This window comes from Battus philenor, unplaced genomic scaffold (assembly GCF_028537555.1).
Source record: "Battus philenor isolate CCGP_79_NKW_IND1 unplaced genomic scaffold, ilBatPhil1.0.hap1 SCAF_29, whole genome shotgun sequence".
NCBI classification, from domain to species: Eukaryota; Metazoa; Arthropoda; class Insecta; order Lepidoptera; family Papilionidae; genus Battus; species Battus philenor.
Window position 1 is genome coordinate 1,184,248 of NW_027181692.1, and position 25,635 is coordinate 1,209,882.

General features: G+C 36.0%; 1 protein-coding gene across 1 annotated transcript in view; it reads right to left on the minus strand.

Annotated features, from left to right (window-relative positions):
* The window catches only part of LOC137926333 (1-phosphatidylinositol 4,5-bisphosphate phosphodiesterase epsilon-1-like), a 124,112-nt gene that overhangs the window by 41,680 nt on the left and 56,797 nt on the right, over positions 1-25,635 (minus strand). The window contains exons 5-17 of the mRNA XM_068769936.1: positions 21,814-21,921; positions 20,228-20,354; positions 18,355-18,539; positions 16,587-16,785; positions 13,866-13,998; positions 12,930-13,059; positions 11,051-11,254; positions 8,587-8,740; positions 6,932-7,045; positions 5,584-5,687; positions 5,333-5,437; positions 3,582-3,704; positions 567-700 (exon numbers count right to left, since the gene is read on the minus strand). Of these exons, the coding sequence (XP_068626037.1) occupies positions 567-700; positions 3,582-3,704; positions 5,333-5,437; positions 5,584-5,687; positions 6,932-7,045; positions 8,587-8,740; positions 11,051-11,254; positions 12,930-13,059; positions 13,866-13,998; positions 16,587-16,785; positions 18,355-18,539; positions 20,228-20,354; positions 21,814-21,921 (1,820 nt within the window). The remainder of the gene's footprint in view (positions 1-566; positions 701-3,581; positions 3,705-5,332; positions 5,438-5,583; positions 5,688-6,931; positions 7,046-8,586; positions 8,741-11,050; positions 11,255-12,929; positions 13,060-13,865; positions 13,999-16,586; positions 16,786-18,354; positions 18,540-20,227; positions 20,355-21,813; positions 21,922-25,635) is intronic.

Sequence of the window (25,635 nt, forward strand, 5' to 3'; positions counted from 1 at the left end):
CTTAAATTCGCGTGAAGATCCGGATATGGGCAGTGCAATGTCGATCATCGTGGGTATGGGAGGCTGTCTATGCTTCGAAATGGGGGCTATATATATATATATATATATATATATTATGGTCCCTGTTTATTGAAGAGATCCGGTTCCCCTATCTTATTTTATGGACAAGGCTATAATTATCAATATTTTTCAATTTTAAATTCAATTTTCACTCCCTCTCTTTCATCCTTCACATTCTCTTTCATTCTCACAGCATTCATTTACATTTTATTTACGTATCGCCTCCCATCGCCATATTTCTGATTTTTATTACTTATATTTACAATTGTAATTAATATTTTTTCTAAATTTTCTTTTTAATATAATTTTACACAAATTATTATTTTTAATTTTTCTAGTTTTTTATGTAACAATTTAATCTCCTTCTTATTTGTAGGTGATATGACGATGATGAAATCGATAGATAAAGTGATCACTTTAAAATACGATTTATTTATTTATTTTTCATACCATAAAATTAAATTAATAGAACTTTCATTTTTAATCTGTGCAAGCTTAATACTTACCAGTTCTGAATGTGGTTTTGTTTCGAAACAGCTCAGGGGAGCTTCGACTCTTTTCAGTGCCCAGCAGTGGGCAACGTGGGCGTGGGACTGCAAGCTGCTCGAACACGTCCCGCAGCTCCGGTCGCATTACTAAACTGGAAAACATCGATCTGTCAATTACGTGGTGATAGAGTATGGCGATAGATGGCCACCGCATCTCGTGAGATGTTTACTTTAGAAAGTTAAACAAAGTGTGCCCAAAGCTCAAAACTGCTGCATACCTGTAGCAAAGGATTGCGGATGGACGTGTTGGAACGGTTAGAAATAATAAGACACGCGGGTATTGGAACTATATTTAACGAGCAAGTCTATGTTTCCTCCTCTCCATTGTTACAAGTTTGGGGGGACTCGATCGGTCTTCTCGTCTGTTTCGTGAAATCGCAAATACAACTAGCACGTAAGAGAGGGTATAATAAAAATAGCCCATGTGATCGGTCACGTGACTTTGAGTAGTAGTGGGGGAGGAGGTGGCATATAAATAACAAGCGGCGACGGACTGTCCTCACTCTGTGTTTGGCACTAATCGGTGTAACATAACTCCTGAAGATGCCCCGTAGAGGGGTGAAACACGTTTTGAGTAATTTGGCGGTGGCGGTTGTGTGATTCGCATTGTTTGCCGCATACGCATTTATCAGTTGGCTGGCGGGCGGTGCACTTTATTGCACGACTACCACTGCATGTGCGGAAGTGGCTAAATATTGGCTATTTTCTTACAAAATGTTCATGAGTTTTAGAGTGTCGCTAGTAAAATATGGTAAACATATCCCCGAAATTGTTATAGGGGCGATTCAATTTATTATAATTAAACCACTAAGTTGTCAACAAATATACTTAACTGGCCAAATATCTTCGCCGGTTCATCCCATGGACCATCACTGTGAGGAAGTCTTGTTTAACACGTTCATTGCGGGCCCAATTTTGAAGAACTTTCAGCTGGTGCGGCTGAGGTCGAATCAGCCTCAAGCTGAACTTCCTAGTAGTGCGGTTGAGGCCTTTTCTGCCTCATGTTCATCAATATTTTTTTACAATATTGAGTCAATGCTTCGCAAACATAAAGAAAGCTATATTTGTCTTTGTCATACCTCATACGGTTGAGTGTAAACAGCCGCCGCACTAGAGAGAAAACACGAGTTTTACGCGCCGCGCCAGTGCAAAGTTTACCATGAGGCTGAATCGACCTCAAGCCGCAGTGAACGTGTTAAGTTACCTATGAAGGGGATATACCGTAATCGCCACACTTGGAAAGCAGGTTGGCGATAGCAGTGTTTTATTATGCTACGCAGAGAATGCTGTTATCCATCCTATAGTCAAATATACCATTACGATAAAAAATGTAATTTATTTAAATTTGGATTTCATTCTTATATTATATAGCTAGTGGTGATATATATAATTTGAGAAGTAAAGTGTTTTTAAAATAAAATTGCCAAAAGAGTATAACAGGTGGCGCAGAAGTAATGTCATAATGTAAACTCGCCTTAATATTTACAAATGGCGTCATATATCACTGCGTTTTAATATTGATGTTGTAGATATACAGAGAAATTATTTATAGATAAGCAATGGAATATAGATTTTAAATTTTTATTTAGCAATATTGATTTATGTACATAATACACGTATTGTATAGACACATATATACATATATATTTCTGACAGAAAGTGTATATATTTAATGGAATCAGGCGTTACCTTGCGGAAGTCCATCTTAAGTAAGAAAAGGACCAATATTTAGCCACTTCCGCACATGCAGAGGTAGTCGTGTAATGAAATGCACCGCCCGCCAGCCCGCTGATATATGCGTATGCGGCAAACAATGCGAATTACACAACTGCTACCGTTAAACCACCGATAGTGCCAAATACCCTGTGTTTGGCACTAATAGGTGTAACATAACTCCTGAAGATGCCTCGTGGAGGGGTGAAACACGTGTAGAGCGGAAGTGGCTAAATATTGGACCTTTTCTTACAAATTGTATATAAACATACATACTTAATGTATATCTACAACATATTACAATAATATACAATTTTACATACATATTCATACATATAGGTTAAATGAAAACATATCAATCAAACGATATCATTGACGAAGATAATTGTCATTTAAATATTAGTTTACTGAATAATATGCCGTTTCTGTCAATTTTTTTTAACATAACTTTTGATTTTTATCAATTTTATCAGTCTTTATTTCGGTACAACAAGTTTTTCAGGATACCTTGTAAATACACTATGGATTTTCCCTTTTTTTAAATTTATTTTAATTATAAACATGCACAACATTCTAAAAAATTTGCTCATTTAAAAATATATAGCTGCAATTCCAAGTATAAAGATCAAAGAAAAGCCTGCAATAAATTTAATTAAGTTGTTTTTTGTTGCAGAATATAACTTTGCAGTATGTGAAAAATTGATCAAGAGAAATGGTGTCTAAGATACAAAATAATAATATTCGTTATTCGAACAAGTTGTTACATACACTTCTGAATCATAAATCAACATAAAATGTCGATTTGTAAGGCAGTTCTGAGAAGAACCAGACGGAGACTTTGTTAAAGTCGGAAGAAGGTGAAGACAGACCGTTTCTGATCTTTTTGCGGAGGCATTATCATCAGGCTGTAATGATGATGATGGTAGTTTTTTTTGTTAATGGCCCCCGCTATTGGGAGCCTCTCGTACCCCCTATCTAGTTTGGGACAGGGACTTTATTTACACATAATTTTTTCAGAGTTTTATCTTTATTCGACACTCACTTTCATGCTTCTCAATTTCTTTTATTCTTTCCTTTTATCCTTCACGATATCATGCAATTTTTGTTCTTTCGTTCCTTCTTGTTTTCATCGCCTTCCTAACCTCATCTTTTTTATTCTTAGGTGGCTAGGTACATTTATTTTCCAATGTTTATCTTTTTTTTTTTGAGACTTGTCTTATATTGTATTATTATGATGATGGTAGTTTATAATCATCTCACCTGAAACTACGGAACAGCGCCACGAAATCCATGAAGTCTAGTTGCGTGTCATAGCTCACAGAGCCGGTACGAAGGTTTTTGATGTTCTCCCAAAATCTTTCGCTGGTGTCCAGACGTCTTAGGCTGGGAATCAATAGACGTAATTAATTTATTTAAGATTTTTTGGGTTGATATAAAAGGTTATACAGTAATACCCCGCTTTACGCGAGGGATACGTTCCAAAAAAAATCGCGTTAACTGAAATTCGCGTATAACGAGGTTTATGATTAAACATAGTCAAAAATTATTACAAAAAAATACAAATCATTTTAATCAATCACTTTAATTCTAGGAATACTTTATGCAACACATACTCTTATTTTTTACGGAAAAATACATCTATTGTCTTTTGGGTAACGTTTTGTTTATGTTCTTGTAAAATACGTTCATAACACCCAACACTGTTTTTAATTGTTTGACAGATGGTCAAGACACCATAGAGAAGTTGATGACTACATTATATTAATACGCACTCTTTCGCGTAATTCGAGGCATTTGAGCGCGAAATTTGCAATTCGCGTTATAGTGAAACCGCGTATAACGGGGTCGCGTAAAGCGGGGTATTACTGTACATTTATTTATAATCATCTTGTATAAAGTAGATGTATTTTATTTTTCATTTGATGACTTCACGCTGCCCGAATCAAGTGACATACTGCGACATTACCTATTCGCCGGTGCGCATAGTGGAGTCTACTATCTACTGGCTTGTGGTCTATTTACTGCAACTACAGAAGAGCAACTCTTCGAGCTATGTCGGTAACCTTAGTTGTTCTTTTTTAACAAGCGCGATTTTTCAACCAGACATTCTTTTCGGCTACCACTTATAGAAAAATTGTTATATTTTATACAAAGAATAAAAATAATTATCAAAAGAAACAAATGATGTTGTAACAGCTCCTAATAAATACCGGACTGTTTGTATTTCGTGCGACAGAGATAACGCTCTACGAAGCCGAAATTAGCCGATTGTCTGTATCCTATGATCGATGTGCAATATTTATCCCTGGGTTTTGTACTATTTTGTTTATTTTAATTATAACAGTATCCATGGCTAGATTAAGTGCGTGTACTATAAATAGTTCCGCTGAGAACTTGAAATTGACTATGCTTGCTCATTTCTATATATGGAGAAATCTTTCATTGTTGTTGTTGTCGGATTATGGAATGAGCTACCAGAACCAATAAGATGAGCTAAATCGCTATCGGCATTTAAAAAAATGGTAAAAGAGCACTTCATTCGCCTCTAAAATAGGATATTGTGTAACATTTATTTATTCGTATTTATGTAGTACCTTTCCCACGTGTATATATATATATATATATATGTAAATTTGTGTATATATGTAAGTATTCTTGTATCTTTGTATGTACAGTAGTGTATGTATTTGTATGTAAGCTAACCCTGAACTGACGTCTCCTTCATGTCTCTCATCTCCATCCAAAGGTTGTCTGGTAAAGATCGCCTAGAGTCGATAACACCCCCTCTAATACCATATGAATTGTTTCTTTTTTTCCTCTATTTATTGTGTATGGTTTACAAAAATGTGTTAATAAATAAATAAGTATATAACGAACTCCTGTATTATTTATTTAGGACATCCTGTGTAATCAGCACTATACAAAATGAAATCAGACTTGTGTTAGATTTACCAACACATAGATTTAGCAAACTTTTAGTTTTTTTTGGATGATTGTTAAAATATGCTCACCTACTCCTGGTGGGTGCACCGGCCATGATGGTGGTGGCAGCTGCTGTAAGGCTGCTGTGACGCGGAGGACAGTGGTGTTGTTGTCCAGTCGCGGCAGAATATGAACTGTGTATGAGATCACATGTTATTAACGTGTTTCTTCATGCTAAAACTATTACCACTGATTTCTTTATTTTGTGGAATGAGTTTAAAATTAAGAATATCGTTAATATAGCATTTTTAAATGGTTTATATAATTCTAGTTTGTTCACCTGTGCCTCGGAGAACCCTGGATGATTTCTTCATCACGTAGTCCTGAGAAACTGAAGCCGTAGTTCTTGGGTGAACTCTTCAGCTCCGAGGTAGACTTGTTCTTCTGGAAATTATTAATTAATTTATATAAATATATAATACAATTATTTTAATTTACAATGAACACGTCTACGAATGGTATCATCTATTTTAAAGTTCGCAGTTAAATTGTATGGATTTTGTAGAAGAAATAATTATGAAGATATAATCTCACTGAAATATATTTTAAAATGTATACTCAATAAACATTTTAAAATGTCTTGCGTGATTATTAAAAACATTACAGCGGGTTGTATTATAGTACCGTGCACAGATACAAATGAATGACTAATTTTATAAAGTATATAAAAAGAAGTAACATGTTTATCTGTATTTCTATTGTTAACCATGCGTACATTGTTATTTCTATGCACATAAACAGGATTATCATAATTATTATATATATATCTACTATGTCCTAAAATTTTTATTAAAGAATCTCTAGAAAGCCCGCTGATAAATGCGTATGCGGCAAACAATGCGAAGGCAAACTCAGAGTTCCTGTGTTTGGCACTAATCATGTAACATAACCCCTGAAGATGCCCCGTGGAGGGGTGAAACACGTGTTGATTGAATTACCGGTGGTAGTTGTGTAATTTGCATTGTTTGCCGCATACGCATTTATCAGCGGGCTGGCGGGCGGTGCACTTTGTTGCACGACTACCACTGCATGTGCGGAAGTGGCTAAATATTGGTCCTTTTCTTACTTAGGATGAACTTCCGCAAGGTAACGCCTGATTCCATTAAATATTAGATATATAAATGATTTTTGTTTCTTTATATACAATATTTCGCTACATAAGATATCTATATATATCACGAACACCTCTCTTATGTAGCACAAAAAGTGTTTATATATATATATATATATATATATATATAAAATATTATATATATATATCTATATTTATATATATATATATATATATATATATATATACTTCTTTATATATTCGATTTTCATTATATCACAACAGCGTCCTCGTATTGGTCTTTCGAGTTTGCTGAATAGCTAGAACTCGAGTCAAATCAGTCTAATACGGTGGTAACGATAATTGTAAAAAAGTCGCGAAGAACCTACAGTATCACTTCGAGTAGAGACTTGATACATTCGAGATACAAAACATCTTTTAAAATTCGAAGTGCCAAATGATATGCCAAGTTTTAGCAAATGTTATACACAGTCTTATCAACCCAGGTAAAACTACCTGCTGAATTTTAAATGACAATTTCACATTACATTTTTATCACATTTTATTATTGTATTACCTTGAATTTTATCCCTGAACTTCTTAATGTGTCTGAATGCGAATCGGTATAGGCTCCTCGAACAGGAGTGGAGTGGTACGATGCTCCACCGGTGGACTCCCGTCCGCCAAAAACCTGTTACAATATTTTTAAGGCTTTATGTAAGGCTTGAATATTAAGCTTAAGCATATGATTCAATATATTCTACAATCTATAACATTTATCCACCTTGGATTATATATCCCTTGAGTAAGACAAAAGAAGGATTCTAGAAAGTGCGCAATTCTTTAGAAATTTCCATATTATACAACCCCTATGTAATTAGCCAAATGAAAGAACAAAGAAAGACAGAAATTCTGTAGTATGAAAGAGAGAAAGTGTGAAAGATGAAAGAAGAAAGAAAGACAGAAATTCTGTAGTAAGAAAGAAGAAAGAAAGAGAGAAATTGTGAACGATAAATGAAGGGGGAAAGAGAGAAATAGTGAAGGATTGAAGAAGAAAGAAAGACAGAAATTCTGTAGTACGAAAGCAGGAAGAAAGAGAGAAATTGTGAACGATGAAAGAAGGGAGAAAGAGAGAAATTGTGAAAGATGAAAGAAGAAAGAAAGACAAAAATTCTGTAGTACGAAAGCAGGAAGAAAGAGAGAAATTGTGAACGATGAAAGAAGGGAGAAAGAAAGAAATAGTGAAGGATGAAAGAAGGGAGAAAGAGAAAAATTGTGAACGATGAAAGAAGGGATGAAGAGAGAAATTGTGAAGGGTGAAAGAGAGAAATTCTGAATGATAAAAAAGGAGGGAAGAGAGAAATTCCGAAGTACGAAAGAAGAAAGAAAGAGAAAATTTTTGAAGGATGAAAGAAGGCAGAAATAAAGAAATTGTGAAGAATGTGGGAGAGAGAGGGAGAGGATGAAAATGAGAAAGTTTGTGGAAAGAAAATAATTGTAAAATATACCTCGATCCCAAAAACAAGATGGCCTAACGATAGGCCCCCAATAAAGGGAACCATAAAAGAATAATAAAAAAAATCTCTGCGTAATGACGTCTGTCAACTTCAAATACAACAACGACGATTCCAATTATCCATTGATCTGACATTTCAAGTTTTTTTTTCGAGATTGCTTTCCCTAACTTGCTTGACAAAGCGCGGGTCTTATTTTCTCTTACATTCATTTATCACTTCCTATCAATTCCCAGTTATCTTCGTCAAAGGTAAAAATGTCAGGTTAAAATTCTACAGCAACAAATATCAAATGTGATTATCCAATAATGACATTTCTTGATTTAAAAATAAACTGCGATGTTTCAAAAGACGCCATGATTAGAAGCCATAACAAATTTAGACGATGATATTTAAACTATCGGCGTCCACGGGCGTGAATTCATACCCAAGATCCATTATCGTGGACCCCCATTTTAATTTCATGGACCCCCAAATTTTTTTTCGCTGACGTAGACCCCTTGCAGGTTGTCATAGACCCCTAGGGGTCGATATAGACCACTTTAGGAATACTGGTATAAGACATCTTATAAAAGTTTTTCATATGTACGTACATATAAACACATAAGTGATTATTTAATATTGTTAATTTTTGTATGTTTATTGTTTGCTAGAATGGGTAATTGTTGTTGTTGTTGTGGTTTAAATATATTGTTGTTTCAATAAGTGAAGATCTTACCCTTATGGCATCTGAGACGACAGGCTCGCAGCAACAGCTGTCTTCATAATACAGTGCCGTGTACTTGTTCTTCAACCAGGCGAGGCTTCGGTCTGCAAGTTTGGTCTGTGTCATCAGCGCTCTGATCACTGCATGAAGCCCCACTGCCCACACTCTGAAGCGAACATAAATAAAAAGGTAATAAAAAAGTCATAGATATTGTTACGTACTGTTCTGACTCGGAATGAAACACCACTGGTTCAGGAGTCATTTACAAATCAGATGGTCACCCTACTTTAACACAAAGTATACTTTCGCTTAGTCCAAACTACGCTTCCAAATCGCTTAAGAAATCACTGTCCAAATAACTTACCAAATAGTCACTTTGTATCACTGATCGTAGATCTTAATCTTATAACTCTAAAAACAACACTGAACTGTTGACCAGGGGGGTACACCTATTTATACTACGGAGAAGGTTCTAGTAAGTTAGAGATAATACTTGGTTAGAATTTCCGAGAACTGCATACAAAAATCTATAAATAACTCTAAGGTCACGCGTGTTTACGGCACTTCTTGAGCCTAGGGTTCCGTGTTTATTGTTTAGAGGGTTCTGTAACTCTTGCTTTGTAACATTATGTAAATACCGGTTCCAGGTTTAATTTTTTTAAAGAATTTGATTAAAGCTACTACAAAAATGTAATCCGGTAATACTAAGTATTCTAGTAATTTTAAACATTTCGGTAATTTTAAGTATTCTATTAATTTTAAGTGTTCCAGTAAATTTAAGTATTCCAGTAATTTTAAGGATATTAGTAATTTTAAGTATTCCCGTAATTTTAAGTATTCCCGTTTTAAAAGTATTCCCGTAATTTTAAGTATTCCGGTAATTTTAAGAATTCCGGTAATTTTAAATATACCTGTAATTTTAAGGATTCTATTATAAGGAACTCTTTTGTAGGATTTGTTTTCAAGTCCTGAAATTTTTGCTGTAAACTGTAAAAATGAAAGCTTATTTCTCTTAATCACGTCATTACTTAAGAACGACTCTATTATCGGTATAATTTATTTGTTTTTATTATACCTTAATATTTCGTAGGAAGTTAATATTAAATATAAATCGAAGATTAAGAAGAAACTTTGAAAAATTCTATGAAATACACTGACTGCTGAAACTTTATTTATATAGTACACACTTTACATAAAATTAATTGATCAACTTGACATTTAGTCTGAAATATAAAACATTTTTTTTAAATTTAATGAAATCAGGCGTTATTTTGCAGAAGTCCATATTTAGTAAGAAAAGGACCAATATTTAGCCACTTCCGCACATGCAGTGGTAGTCGTGCAATAAAATGCACCGCCCGCCAGCCCGCTGATAAATGCGTGTGCGGCAAACAATGCGAATTACACAACTACCACCGTTAAATCACTCAACACGTGTTTCACCCCTCCACGGGGCATCTTCAGGAGTTATATTACACCGATTAGTGCCAAACATAGAGTCAATTTTTTTATGACAATGAGTCGTATCTATAGCTTCTCGCAGTACAATGTCTGTCGGGAAGCTATTTATAAATAATTTTTTGACTCCAGTATCTCTACATTCATTTAAACAAGCCCTCGATTTTAATTCCTATCAAATATCTACATAGTCAAGCGATATGGGAGAGCAGGACGTTTATTAGGTGAACAGAAAACTTTTTTAGTCGAAAGCCACAGGCCGCTTCCACCATACCACAAGGGAGGCTATATACAATAGTGAAGGTTTCACGGGTGAAATGTCGATCATAATTGACTTATTTCAGTCTATTTTGAAAATTTTGGAGGAGGTCTGTGTACAGCAGTGAACGTTTTATGGATCAAATGATATTTATGATTAATTTCGGCCCTATTGGAAATATCAGTGGAATGTTTATGCCCAGCACTGGACATGTTAGGAATATAGCGATCATGATGATTAAAATAGTCTTGTCCTTTTCGAAATATCTGGAAGACGCCTTTGTCTACAACAGTGATTCCCAAAGTGGTATATCGACCCCTAGGGGTCTATAACAACCTGCAAGGGGTCTATGTCAACGAAAAAAAATTTGGGGGTCCATGAAATGAAAATGGGGGTCCACGATAGTGGATCTCAACACATACACTGGTAGTACCTATTTACTTACATCATACTATCTTATAATATCAAAACATTTACTTACATTACATTATTATATATGTTTATAAAATTGTGTAAGTTGTAGGATGTTGATATTCGCTTTGTGGTCGCAATACATTTTGAACATACACTAAACTTCACAACAGTTAGAAATTTACACGAAATCGATATTAGGTAAGTAGGGGGTCTACCCAACACGGAAAAACATGGCAAGGGGTCTATGGCACAAAAATGTTTGGGGAACTCTGGTCTACAACGATGATGATAGAGGTTATGGTGGTGTTGATGATAATGGTGATATTTGACATAGTACCATCACACCTGTAAGAGTAAGATGGCAGCAATAGATGTACAGTCCTATTATCGCTAAGCGTTCTTCCGTAAACCAGAGAGATGATGTGAGGTCCGTGAGCGCAGACCTCCAGGCCGTGTCGTTTGGCACAGGCGGTCAGCTCTGCGATGTCTCGGGGCTCCAGAAGTTTTCCGCCCAGCCTCATGTCCTTCACGCACTGGAGATCGATGAACCTGGAAGCAAGTTTTATGAATGATGCATACGATTTTGGATTTTTTTTTAATAATGTTAACGTCTGTAGTATGTTTAGTTAGAGATATAAAAGCTACAAATGGTTGAATACATAGCTCACTTACAAAAGCTATAAAGGTTTTATTATAATAAGGTTTTATATTCATTTTTTTATATCAGTGCAAAGTGTATTTCTACAGGTAATAAATAATAATTAAATAAACTATGTAGTAATATGAATTTTAAAAAATTTTTTTTTTTTACTTTTCTATCATTACGTTGCTTATTATTTCTGAAACCATTATTTACATACAGATGTACCGTGAAAATGAACTATAAATACGTCCTTTTAAAGTGTCTGCACCTATAACCAGTTTGTATATTCTTCAAAAGTTGTTATATTTTTACAAGCAAGCCTGATAGCGTGAGACGGTGAGTGAAATATTAGATCAGAACTTGAAGTTCGGAAGAGCTCTATGCGCGCAGACGCGTCGTTGGAGCGATCCTGCCCGTCTTCGAGGCCTGGATGCAGCGACGAGACGGAAGCCTCACCTACAGGCTTTCGCAGGTGATCACCGGGCACGGTTGCTTCGGTGATTACCTGTGTAAGATAGGACGCGAAGCGACAGCGAACTGCTTCCACTGCGGTGGGGCCGCCCATGATTCCGCGTTCCGACTGCCACGCCGGGCAGTAGGAACGCGGAATCGGAGCCTGGGGGACGAGATCGGACAGGACCTTTCCTTGCCAGCAGTCGTGTCGGCGATGCTGTGCGGGTCATCGGCGTGGAGGGTTGTGGCCTCTTTCTGTGAGACCGTCGAACGGGGCCTTCGGAGTCGCGGGAGTTTAGGGTAGGAGCCCTAAATTCCCACTAGCTTCGGACTCTGAGGCGCTCGATGGTTCGACGTGATCTCCAACCATCTTGATAGCACTACGAGGGTTTGGGGGTAGCGTATACACGCATACTCCAGGACGGACTATCGAAAAAATAGCACGGCGCGAGGGAAGACCGCGTAGCGATCCCTGACCGGGAGATACCGCGGTCCTCCGTACAACGCGGAGGGCGATCACCGGGGGGGTTTAGTGGGTAGGAATTCCACATACCCCTGTCCTTTCCCTAGAGGCGGGGCATCTTGAACGTCCGGAAGACTCCCCCCCCCCCCCGAAACCAAAAAACAAGAACTTGAAGTCACTATGGTATGCTGTTGTCCAGGGAAGCGTGAATGGCTTCAGATACAGTGGTCACCCAGCTTTGGGTTTGACTGGTCAAGTTGAAGAAAGGCTACGCTAAGGGGAAACATGCAATGGAATCAGGCGTTATTTTGGGGAAGTCCATCCTAAGTAAAAAAAGGACCAATATTTAGCCACTTCCGCACATGCAGTGGAAGTCGTGCAACAAAGTGCACCGCCCGCCAGCCGGCTGATAAATGCGAATGCGGCAAACAATGCGAATTACACAACTACCACCGCTAAATCACTCAACACGTGTTTCACCTCTCCACGGGGCATCTTCAGGAGTTATGTTACACCGATTAGTGCCAAACACAGAGTCAATTCACGCGAGCGGTGCACTTTGTTGATGTTGATGTTGTGATGGTGAAACTTGTCCAGGGCAGCGTGAATAATCAAGATCATGGCATGATCACGATAGAAGAGCTTAGAGTTAAGAGGCAACTCACCCTTCGTCTCCAACGATTCCAGCTTCGTTCTCGTGCGCCAAATTGGTAGTATATTTGATTGGTATCACTTCTTCAGGGTTATATGAAAGATTTATCTCCGGTTGTTGTACGTTCTCTGATGGGGTTTCGCCTGAAACAAAAAGGTGTTTTGACGTTTATATCTTAATTTTTTCGGCAATGTTTATGAATCAACTATATGTAGAGTGATATAGTTATACACATAGTTGTGTGAAAGTCATCATTTATTACTATGTCCCGAAAATGGGGCAGAGGGCGTTCCCAGTACGTCGCCATCCCGAGCGGTCTTGAACCTCGCGCTTTACTTCGCTCCGCGTCATTCCAACTGCCTTCACTTCTGCAGTGATCGTCCGCCGGTTTGCTTCGGGGGGCCACGTATTCGCTTTCCTCGAGGATTCCATTCCAGGGCTTGCCTCGGTATGTGATCAGGGTTCTTTCAGAGCATGTGGCCTACCCAGTTCCACTAGAGGCGTTTGATCTGCTGGTATTGCAATTGGTATCTCACCGCAGCGTTTCCAGAGATCTACGTTGGAGACTCGTGTGTGTAAAAGTAAAGTGATAATAAACTGTGATATAGAATAAGGAAACAATAAAAAAAGGATCGGGCGACTACCACTGCATGTGCGGAAGTGGCTAAATATTGGTCCTTTTCTTACTTAAGTGTTTTGCTAATACTTTTATAGTGCGAACAGTCAAGGAGTGGAACAACTTTCCGGCGTCATTGTCTCCAGACAATTATAATTTAGGAGTCTTCAAGATATCAATGGGTTTATTCTAGGCAAACATGTATCATCTTAGGCCTCGATATCAAGGTCAGGCAAAACAGAGGTCAAACACTTTGCAAATGAAGGATAAAAAAGGTGATTAAACTTGTAAAACAATATATATAAATGTTAAGATTCTCTGAAGATAGAGTACCGTGGAGTGATTGTGGTCGATGAGCCGTTCTGCACCAGGTCAGGAGTGCGCAAGCTCTCTCCAAACGCAGCTGAGCGAAGGTTCCACTCCATTCCGCCTCGCCCACCACACACGCAGTGCCGTGGTGCATTATCTGTAATTGTGTTCACTCTTTAACACGTTCACTGCGGGCCCAATTTTGAAGAACTTTCAGCTGGTGCGGCTGAGGTCGAATCAGCCTCAAGCTAAACTTCCTAGTAGTGCGGTTGAGGCCTTTTCTGCCTCATGTTTCAATCATTTTTTTTACAATATTGAGTCAATTCTTCGTAGACATAAAGAAAGCTATATTTGTTTTTGTCATATCTCATACGGTTGAGTGTAAACAGCCGCCGCACTAGAGAGAAAACACGAGTTTTACGCGCCGCACCAGTGCAAAGTCTACCATGAGGCTGAATCGACCTCAAGCCGCAGTGAACGTGTTAACTATTCGAAAACAGTTGAGTGTGTAAAAAACTATTCGATTAAAAATTATAACGATACATATTCAATATGTCTGATTGTACGCACTTGTAATAAAGTTTCACAAGATATTTAAATACCTTCATCTTCTTTTTCTTACTTTTAAGTTTCAGTTCGCAGATATTCTTTAAATTGCGTACAGAATTTGATGATTTTTAATAACAATAATTATTCGCTTGTTCAACATAAAGTTCGTTTGTAATAAATGTTATGTACAATAAATAATTTATATAAAATTTTACAAGATATCTTAGACTTTCATTTTCATAGTTTTTAATATAAAATTAAAAATTTTAACGATCTGTGGGTTCTGACAAATGAAACACCACTGGTTCACAAGGAGTCCTATATTCACAAATCAGATGATCACCCTACTTTAACACAAAGTATACTTTCACTTAGTCCAAACTACGCTTCCAAATTGCTTAAAAATCACTGTCCAAATAACTTACCAAAATAGTTACGTTGTATGACTGATAGAAGATCTTAATCTTAATTCAAAAAACAATATTGAACTGTCGCAATGGGGATTACACATATTTATACTACGGAGAAGGTTCTAGTAAGTTCGAGATAGTACTCGGTTAGAATTTCCGAGAACCGTACACAAAAATCTATAAATAACTTTTACGTCACGCGTGTTTATGACACTTCTTGATCATAGGGTTCCGTGTTTATTGTTTTAGAGGGTTCTGGAACAGTATGTTAATAGATAAATTTTATTAAAACACCTTGAAGGCTATAATAATTTCCATTTCATCGGGTACACAACTACCACCGTTAAATCATTCAACCCGTGTTTCACCCCACCACGTTGCATCTTCAAAAATTACTCCTGATGAATTGTGTAATTCGCATTGTTTGCCGCATGCGCATTTATCAGCGGGCTGTCGGGCGGTGCACTTTATTGCACGACTACTGCTGCATGGCAGAAGTAGCTATATATTGGTGTTTGTTCTTAAATAGCGAAATAATTAACTGATGATGACAATTTAAAAATTAAACTCGTGTTGAAATTTGTGTCATCATTTACGCGAATAATTTTTACATACGTCGATGTGTTTTGTTTTTTTTTAATGTTGCCCAGAATTGGTTTTTCTTACTTTCAGCCGATAGGTCTCCCAAAAGATCGTCACGATTACTTAGTCATACGCTGCTTTCTCCAGCGACATTAATCATGCTGTTGATCCATCTAGTGTGTTTAGTAGATCTAAATGTGCTTAACACGTTCACTGCGGCTTGAGGTCGATTCAGCCTCATGGTAGACTTTGCACTGGTGCGGCGCGTAAAACTCGTGTTTTCTCTCTAGTGCGGCGGCTGTTTGCACTCAACCGTATGAGGTATGACAAAGACAAATATAGCTTTCTTTATGTCTGTGAAGCATTGATTCAATATTGTAAAAAAATGATTAAAACATGAGGCAGAAAAGGCCTCAACCGCACTACTAGGAAGTTCAGCTTGAGGCTGATTCGACCTCAGCGGCACCAGCTGAAAGTTCTTCAAAATTGGGCCCGCAGAGAACGTGTTAACTTTGAGGGGTGGTCGTATGCAGGGGCCTCTCGTGCCGCAATAGATAATTCGATGTAAAGAAAAACACTTGCCGGATGGTTAAACTTATAATATCACAGAACAATAAATCTCAATCTGAGTTACAAGTATTTCCTTTGTTGAACAAGTTGAGCGGTTGAAGCGACACGACCGCTCGGTAGCGCGGCGCGTAAGAGACAGAGCGAGATGTACCGAGTGTAAGAAGGGGCATGCAAAAACAGATGCGTTCATAGATAATAAATTTGGGTGCGTTCTAATGAATGTCACAAGTTCATTTATTGAAAACGAAATTTGTTAAATTTCCTTTAACACGTTCACTGCGGGCCCAATTTTGAAGAACTTTCAGCTGGTGCGGCTGAGGTCGAATCAGCCTCGAGCTGAACTTCCTAGTAGTGCGGTTGAGGCCTTTTCTGCCTCATGTTTCAATCATTTTTAAACAGCCGCCGCACTAGAGAGAAAACACGAGTTTTACGCGCCGCACCAGTGCATAGTCTACCATGAGGCTGAATCGGCCTCAAGCCGCAGTGAACGTGTTAAAAAATCCGGTTCTTAGCAAATGAGAGTTCAAAGCCGGTGGTAACTTACTGCTTATAATGTAAAAATAATCGACGATTCAAAAGCGAATATAAATGCTTCATTGAATAAAGATATTTCTAAAATAAGCATACCACTCACTTGTAATATATGCCTGTCCATTCGCTCCCCGTTCTGTGGTGCTAGAGGGAACATGGTAACCCCATGGTCGTGTGGTAAAGGCTGTACTGGACAGTATCCACCACCTTCGAGCTCGTAAAGTGCCTCATTTTCAAAATCGCTTCCACTCTTCTGTGAAGGTTGCGCGAAGACTGGATCCTCGCACGTTGTGATTGCTGTTCTAGAATGACACCAATTTTAACGGTTAATTCTAGAAGAAAGAGGAACTGCAGATAGCGCATAAAATGTGACTTTAATAAGATGTGATTTTTAACATCATCTTGTATATATTAAAATTTAAAATAATTGTTAAAACTTTAAAGAGGCGAATGTTTTATATTTTAGCAATAAGTTGTAAAGATTTTTAATTTATATCCAGTAATGTTGTAAGAATTTATCACTCTGAAATATGTTACATTATTCTTCAGAGCAATAAATTCATGTGGTACAAAGTCCGCATTTTAATTTGTAGTTGTAATACTTTTTTAATTAACATATTTATTCATTCATTCATATATGTATGTCGATAGACCCTCAATGGATGCACAGGTCTATACTATATTATTTTATAGCTACTTATATATGTATATGTACATGTATATAAGAAGAGGACCAATATTTAGCCACTTCCGCATATGCAGTGTTAGTCGTGCAACAAAAGTGTAAGTTGTGCCGCTGACAAATGAGCATGCGGCAAATAATGCGAACTACACAACTGCCACCGTTAAATCACTCAACACGTGTTTCACCCCTCCACGGGGCATCTTCAGGAGTTGTGTTACACCGATTAGTGCCAAACACAGAGTCACGTGTTGCGCATTTATCAGCTGGATGGCAGGCGGTGCACTTTGTTGCACGACTACTACTGCATGTGCGGATGTGGCTAAATGTTGGTCCTTTTCTTACTTAGGATGGACTTCCGCAAGGTAACGCCTGATTCCATTAAATAGTATATGTATATATACATTAATTTTTCTATCGTCGTTGTCATATCAGCCAATAGACTGCCACTGCAAGATATATGTTTCTCCAAAGATATATAAGATGGATATATCATAATATCTACACTTGGCAGTCGGGTTGGCAAACCCAGTGTGATATTACGGAGATACAGAGGATGTTGCTGCCTATCCTCTGGAAACTTGTTTGTGAATTGGCAATGCTATATAATTAATGCACAAAGTGTGAATTATATAAGGTTGTATGCTGGGAATTGAACCCGCTACCTACGTTACGTAGTCTCAATTCTCTACCGCAGGCTTATTTTTAAATAGAGTGTACCGTATGATATATGAATTCGAATTCATCTCTCTTTAAATCAAATCAAAATCAAGTTATTATTTACTGTGACAAGTGTATTTATATTTCTTGTTTTAAATCTTTTTAATAAAGTTCTACATAATATTATTGGACTACCATTAATAAAATTAAAATCGCATTTTAAAAGTAAATCGACGGAAAAGGCTTATTATTAAACATATTTAAATGACAAGAATCCTCGGCAGTAATGTCGCTTGATTGTTTTGATTTCATTCAGGCTACATATAAAGTGTATATGTGTACATCTGTGTTAAACTTTATTAAAACATGTGTTATTGTGGAGTTTCTTCTTGTTTCTTCTCTACGACTATAAAACCTTGCGGGGTAGAGTAGAGTTAAAAAAAAAGATATTAAGAAGAATTCTGCTAAGACTTCTTATGTTAAAAAAACGCATTATATCTTCATCTTTTATAAATAAATGATAAAACACCTAAGATAATCTCCAAACACCGGCTGCGTAGTCCTGGACAGCGCGTAGCGGTGCTGGTGGAAGCTGGCGATGTGGTCCATAACCGCTTGCGTCCGGTACACCTTCTCCAAGTTCACCAGACCCTCGGGTCCCACTCTTCTCCACCCTGGACCCTGGTCGCCTTCTTCATCGAACGAAGCTATGTACTGGAACACAAAAATTCTTTTAATAAAATTTATTTATTTTATTTATTCCTTTTAACATGTATTTTTAACAATAATCATCACAATAATGCAACGTTGCACCAATATATGTAACGATATACATGGTGATATGTAGAAGAGTGTTGATATTTTGCATGTAGATAGAATAAGTCAATACAAATATTTTTTCAGTTATATTAATTATGGTGAAAAAATCGATTTCCTGTAAAATTGGTCTTTTTTTAGTTCATTGTCAAATAAAATACATAATAAAAGATTGAAATGTATTCTCTTTTATTATTTTTAAAATAAATACGTAACCCAAAATAGAAACAAAGTGATTTTACTTTTATAATATTAAAAACAAACGTGTTCTAGTCGAAAGAAACAGTACAAAAGTATTATTATGTTTTATCAACTTTAGTGTATCTATACGAAATTATTTTAAAAAAGTAGTTTGTTTTTTTCTCTTTCATTTTACATATAGAATAACAAAATACACCCATAACATACAGAGTTAAGCCGAAAAGACTGTGATATTGTTAAAATGATGGAAATACAGGCTTACATCAAAGTTTATTTTAATAACAATCTATAATACCCGGCGATAAATATCGACCTTTGGAAAGAGACGATCTACTAATTTCGGCTTCGTAGAGCACTATCTCTCTCTCACACTACCTATGTGACGTTTTGTCAGTCGTTGTATTTCGTGCGACAGAGATAGCGCTCTACGAAACTGAAATTAGCCGATTCTATTTCTAAAGCTCGATGTGCAATATTATTTGCCGGGTACTGTACAAGTTTATTATAAACTCTCTCTACTGTTCTATATTAGAGAGTTAGGAAAGGCGGCCCAAGTGCCCTATTTATATATAAGTTACTTGTTGTAAAGTAAGTTATAAATAATTTTATTTAATTTGAGCATAAAATTATAAAAGTAAACAGTACTATTAAAGATGTATGTAAAGTATATATAAAGAAACAGTAACTAAAAATATAAATAAAATAAAGTAGAAAATAATAAAACAAAATGGTATATTCAAGTCAAATTAAAATGTAATATTGTCGTATCTTATTTGGTCATAGATTTTAATACTCTACCGTATTGGTAAAGCTGTGGTACTTGAGATAAAAAAAGGTAATTTTATTTGAAAAATTCCGAAAATGATAGAGTATTTATTTAACACCTTGTATATATATATATATATATATATATATATATGTATATATATATATATACCTAATTCTACCAGTTAACCGTCATGTGGTGCAAAGTTAAATTAATAAAGGTAGGTGAAACAGATATAAATAAATTAATATTTACTCTTACTATAATTATAATTATTATAAACAATAAAATCCAATTATCGTGATGGTTCCGTCAGCTGTTCAAGCGACAGCTGTCGAACCTTCGCTTTGAATGCGCAACGATACCTGATCATCCTTATATCTAGGGGGAGCGCGTTCCAGAGAAGAATAGGTTGTATTGCGAAGGAGTGAGTAATGTCTGCACTATAAGGATATCTAAGTAGACAATAACTTGAGCTAAGTGTTTTCGCGTATACTGGCTACGAACTGGAGTTGAGATGTTAAGAAGGCAGATGAAGTGGGAGAGAAAGAGTAGAGTATAGTTAGTGCAAGAAAAATTATTATTTTATTTTGTATTTGAAAACCAAGTAATTACTTACCACTTGTCTGTTGCTCTCGTTAAGCCTCTGGTCTCTTTTGGTGCTGTCTCTTAGTGGACTGGTTGTAGTACTCTGGTCGACTCTCTTCCCGCTCTCCCGTCTTCCACTTTCTCTTTTAAGAGAGCTTCTACTGCAACAGATATAGTTATACACTATGTTACAGTTTGTGTGCTTCTCGTACAGCGAAAAAACTGTTAATGACAATTTAAAGATTAAATTCACGTTGAAATTTATAACACCATTTACGCAACTAATATTTACATACGTTGACGTGTTATTTTTTCAATACAGAATTTGTTCTTATTTTCTTTCTTCTCTAGCTCGTGTAGCGCCCGTGTGCAATGAAACCCTGGCGCCCCCTAGGCCTCCCCCCTCGCGGCTATTACTATTAACTTTGCCGTCGTAACAAGAAAGTTTTTTCATATTCCAACAACCTATTTTATAAGTAGGTATAGCTTACAGTATGGTATTAGTTACCATACTGGCCGCTTTTAAACTTAAAATACGTGAAATAAGGTTTATTTTGAGTTGAAATAAAATGTTCGGATAAGAAGCCGCCCATAGGGCGCTTGCGTTTGAAAACTGCCGCCACCGCGCTGGCTGGCCGCTTCTGTCATATCATTGTTGTACCATGATGGTCCGAGACGATGCTCTTAGCTGTCTCAGGGAGCGGCACGACGCCCGTGTGCATTGCACACCCTGCACTATAGGTTAAGGCGCCCCTGGCCGATAGGTTTACATTGCAACGGATAGGCCTTCCCCAAAGATCGCCACTATGATCAGTATTGCACTGCCCGCATCCGGTGACTTCCAGAGAGCTTAATAACGTCTTCAGTTGACCCATTGGAAGGCTTGGGTCGCCGCCGAAACCTTCGTCCCCAACGACCATCGGCTATAAGAATGTGGCCCGACCGCTACCACTTCAATTTGGTAGTTACTATCTATATATCCATATATATATATATATATATATATATATATATATATATATATATATTTATGTATATGGTTCCGTTAGCTCGTCAAGCGATAGCTGTCGAACTATCTATATATATATATATATATATATATATAAATATATAGATGGATATATATGTATATATATACAATGAAAGTTTGTCTGTATGTCCTTAAAGGCGTTGTAAACTATGTATTTGATCATGTGATGATCTATAGCAAAGTTGTGGTGCCTACGAAGGTTTATAAGTATGTATGACCAATTTTTGACAGATGGCGCCACTCATGCCTATGAATTTCATATTTCGCCGTGACAGTTCTTGCTGATCTTGATTGAAACAAAAACAGCGAACGTATGATGACGTTTCGAGTTGTGGTTGACGTAGGGATTTATGTAAATTGTGAAATTCATTTCCGGATCACACGATTAAAATAAAAACGAAAGAAAAACTAACAAAGCTATTATTTTTTGTTAAAATCCACACGGAATAAGTCACAGGACACATATTGTTAGTTAATAAAAACGTCAGTTGATATGTAAATTATAAAGCATTGAAATATTTAGTGATTTCCGCTTAACTTAAAAGATTATGGCAATAGATTGAATAAAGAGATATCGTATTACTTACCTTTCTTCTTTGAGGGAGTCTCGCTTGGATTCTCTTCTGTGAGTCGGCGTGGGAGTTGAAGTCATAGAATGACTGCTAGTCAGCGAAGGTGTGGCTGCCAGAATTTCTCTGCAAGATAAACACAATCACTCTAAAACTCCTGGTGTTCTCAAACTCTATGACTAATTCTTTTTGGTGTAATTCCTCCTATCTCTATCTTTCCATCGATATTTTGTCCTGAAACCTGAACTGAAAAACTGTACACTGCACTAAATATCTAGTCAGAAGATAAGACGAATGAATATATTGGTGTAACATAGTGTACCAAAAATAAAAGAGTGGTGATGCACAAAGTAAACCAAAATAGATTAAAGATAAAATGGTAACCGCAATACTGTTGAAATTGTGAATAAGAGAGTTAGATGACGGAAGGAGAAAAAGAATAAAATAAAGAACTAAAGAAAAAGTGATTCATAAAAGAGGAGAATTAAATATAAAAAGTAACTGGAAAAGTTATTAAATTGAAAATTTAAGCCCCTGTTCCTCCCAAGATAGCGGCGAACGAGAGATCCTCAATAATTACACCACACTGAATCCCACGGTCTTTGATCTCAACACATACACTGATAGTACCCATTTACTTACATCATACTATCTTATAATATCAAAACATTTACATTATTTATATAAGTACCTATGAAGTAAAAAAATTATTATATATGTTTATAAAATTGTGTAAGTTGTAGAATGTTGGTATTCGCTTTGTGGTCGCAATACATTTTGAACATACACTAAACTTCACTACAGTTAGAAATTTACAGGAAATCAATATCAGATAAGTAGGGTGTCTACCCAACACGGTAAAACATGGCAAGGGGTCTACGCAGTGGCGTAGCTATGGTATTTGGGGCCCGGGGCAGATTGGGGCTTGGTGCCCCCCCCCTTGTCTAAGTTATTTCTTTTTCTCTAAATTTTTTGCCCATAAAATAGTAAAAAATCCGAAGCTTAATTTTGTTTTTTTCTTTAAAATATTAAAGAAATCAAAATAATTTTTTTTCTTAAAGGGACATGATCCTCACCCTGTAAAATATAAAACAAAAATGTGTTTACAGAATTTTTTGAACCCTTTATGAACCCATCTTTGTGGTTTATACATTAAGCCTCTCCCTTAATCATGTCCTTAAATGTTGAACACATATATTTTTTTAATGTTCATATTATTTAACAACTTTTTTAGCACAAAAATAGTAAAATTCGATATACTTTTTATTCAAAAAAAATTATTTTCAACTTTGGTGCCCCCCATGCTTGTGGTGCCTGGTGCGGCCGCCCCGCTCGCCACCCCCTAGCTACGCCACTGGGTCTACACCACAAAAAAGTTTGAGGAATTCGGATCTAATCCATAGCGAAAGTAGCTATATATTAGTCCCTTTCATAGATATTTAAATAAAACAAAATAAATTATAGTAACATATCTCAGAGTAAATGATTGGATACAGTTATAAAATTTTTAATTTTTTTTTTATCTGTGTAAACTATATAAATTTAAACGGAATGCTTATTGAACAACATAACCTAAATTGCTAAAAGATAAATTAAAAACAAACTTTCCCGCCATTGCAGTATATTGGAGAGAATTTTTTTTCTAATGAACAAATATCCAGCCAGAGTTCCGGAGCGTGTTTTACAACAGTAAAGCGCACCAACGCCCATCAACAGCAATTAGAGATATTAAAAAATAACACATTGTCGTTTTGTTCGCCGTTACGAGACTTTGTTGATTGATTGCGAGAAATTAAAAATTCCATTCGGAATTTAAAATACTGCTGCTTATAATAATAATAATAAAGCCCTTTATTCTGAAATTAGTATTTACAAAATAATCTATTGCTATACATTTTAAAACTAAATTTATTTTTAAAGTATGTCTCTAATTTCAGTGTGCCTGTTGGCATAGGCCTTCTCCAAAAACTTGATTTGTGTTTAGTTGCGTTTGTGTCTGTAAACTACATGATATGTTGTCGTTGTTGTTATTTGTGTTTGGAGGGTTTCGGTCTACTTCTCCCACGGTGACCGGCCGGATTGGGATGCTGTTTTTGTTAGTTAGTTTTGACAGGGTTGTGGTTTTTCTAGTGATTTGGTTCCAGGTGCCTATGTCGCTAGTTTTTTGTTGTTTCACCAGGTGAGGCTGATCTCCCACTGTTAACGTTTTTAAGTATGCTTGATTTCATTATTTCTTTTGTTGAGCTGCCTGCTTGTGATTGTATAGATTCATTTTCTGTGGTCGCTTTTTTTGCGCTGGCGTGTTTAGGGAGCCCGGCTTATATATAAATACTGTTGTTTATGTTACGTAAATATATGTGTTGGTGGTACAATTCAAAAATATGTGTAAATGATTACTTGATTAAAGATAATTTGAATTTGGTGATTTTTATATTTAAAGCTGTTTTTCCTAAACTTGTTTGTGCCATAACTCCCCTTAACGTACACCAATACCTCACTTTGCGTTGTGGTTACGTTCCAAAAAAACACGACGCAAATTGAAACGCCCCAAAGTGAATTAAGATTTTCTATAGCAAACCATGTAAAGATCGAAGATTGGTTCCAGGGTCACGAAAATACTACTTTTTAAAAAGAAAATTGAACAAAGTGAACATTTATAAAACAAAAATAATATAACTCTGCCAATAAATAAATTGGAATAATATTTACCATTTTTGTAACCAGAAACAACACGTATAAATTTATGTAAATTTATATTTCTCTTTAAAAAAAAGCACAACATACTACGTAATTGAAACTGAACTTTAAAATTAACAAAACAAAGTGAAAATAAAACTGTATTCAAATTGCGTTGATTTTTAATTAGAAAGGGAATCCCCGAGTTTTGATGGCATGGCGCAATTAGAAACAAAAGTGTTGCCATCTTTTAGGAAAAAAAGAAAATTTCTTAAAAAAATTAAAGACTCGAACCCAAAACAACGCAATCTCGAAATATATTAATAAATAATATTATTAAATGAAACTTTACTAAAATTAAAAAAGAAATCACATGAAAATTGTCAACGAAACGCATCAAGTAAAATTTCAAAACATATGACGAAAAATTGAAAATTGTCTTCAAAATATTTATAACTTATAATTATTTATCGCAACTAATAATTAGGTATTTTTTTGTTAATATTAGCACTCAAATCTAGTATTGTATTGTTTTAAGTTTGTACTTTTCTACTGCCTTTTGTTACTGTTTATCTCCAGTAAAGTAAATAAATAAATATTTAAATATCTCCAGAGCAAAGGAATTAAACTCGTGTTCAGGTCATTTCCGGATTTTCTCACCTAACAAGCATATTGCCACCCTGTTGGGCGTGGGACCTACTTTGGGAAACACTGCTTTAAAGGCATGAATATATACCTCGTTTTTCATCCTATATTATTCAATAATTTAAATTTTCTATTAGCATGCGATAGACCAATAAGTTGTAATGTAAAATCTGTAAGTACAGATAGTAGATAATATTATATTATTATTATAATATTACTAGCTGATCCCGCAAACGTTGTTTTGCAAAAAAAATTAAAGTTTTTAATTAACAAATGTTAGATAAGGGTTGATCGTAGAGGGGTGAAAATTTAGGTTTGTATGTATTTTTGTATGTTGTATCATAATAAAATAAAAACCAAAAAAATTGTCTAAAAAATTAAAAATAAAATCTAGGGGTGGACCACCCTTATCACTTAGGGGTATGGAAAATAGATATTAGCCGATTCTCAGACATACTGAATACGCATGTAAAATTTGGTAAAAATCGGTCAAGCCGTTTCGGAGGAGTTCAAGTTCGA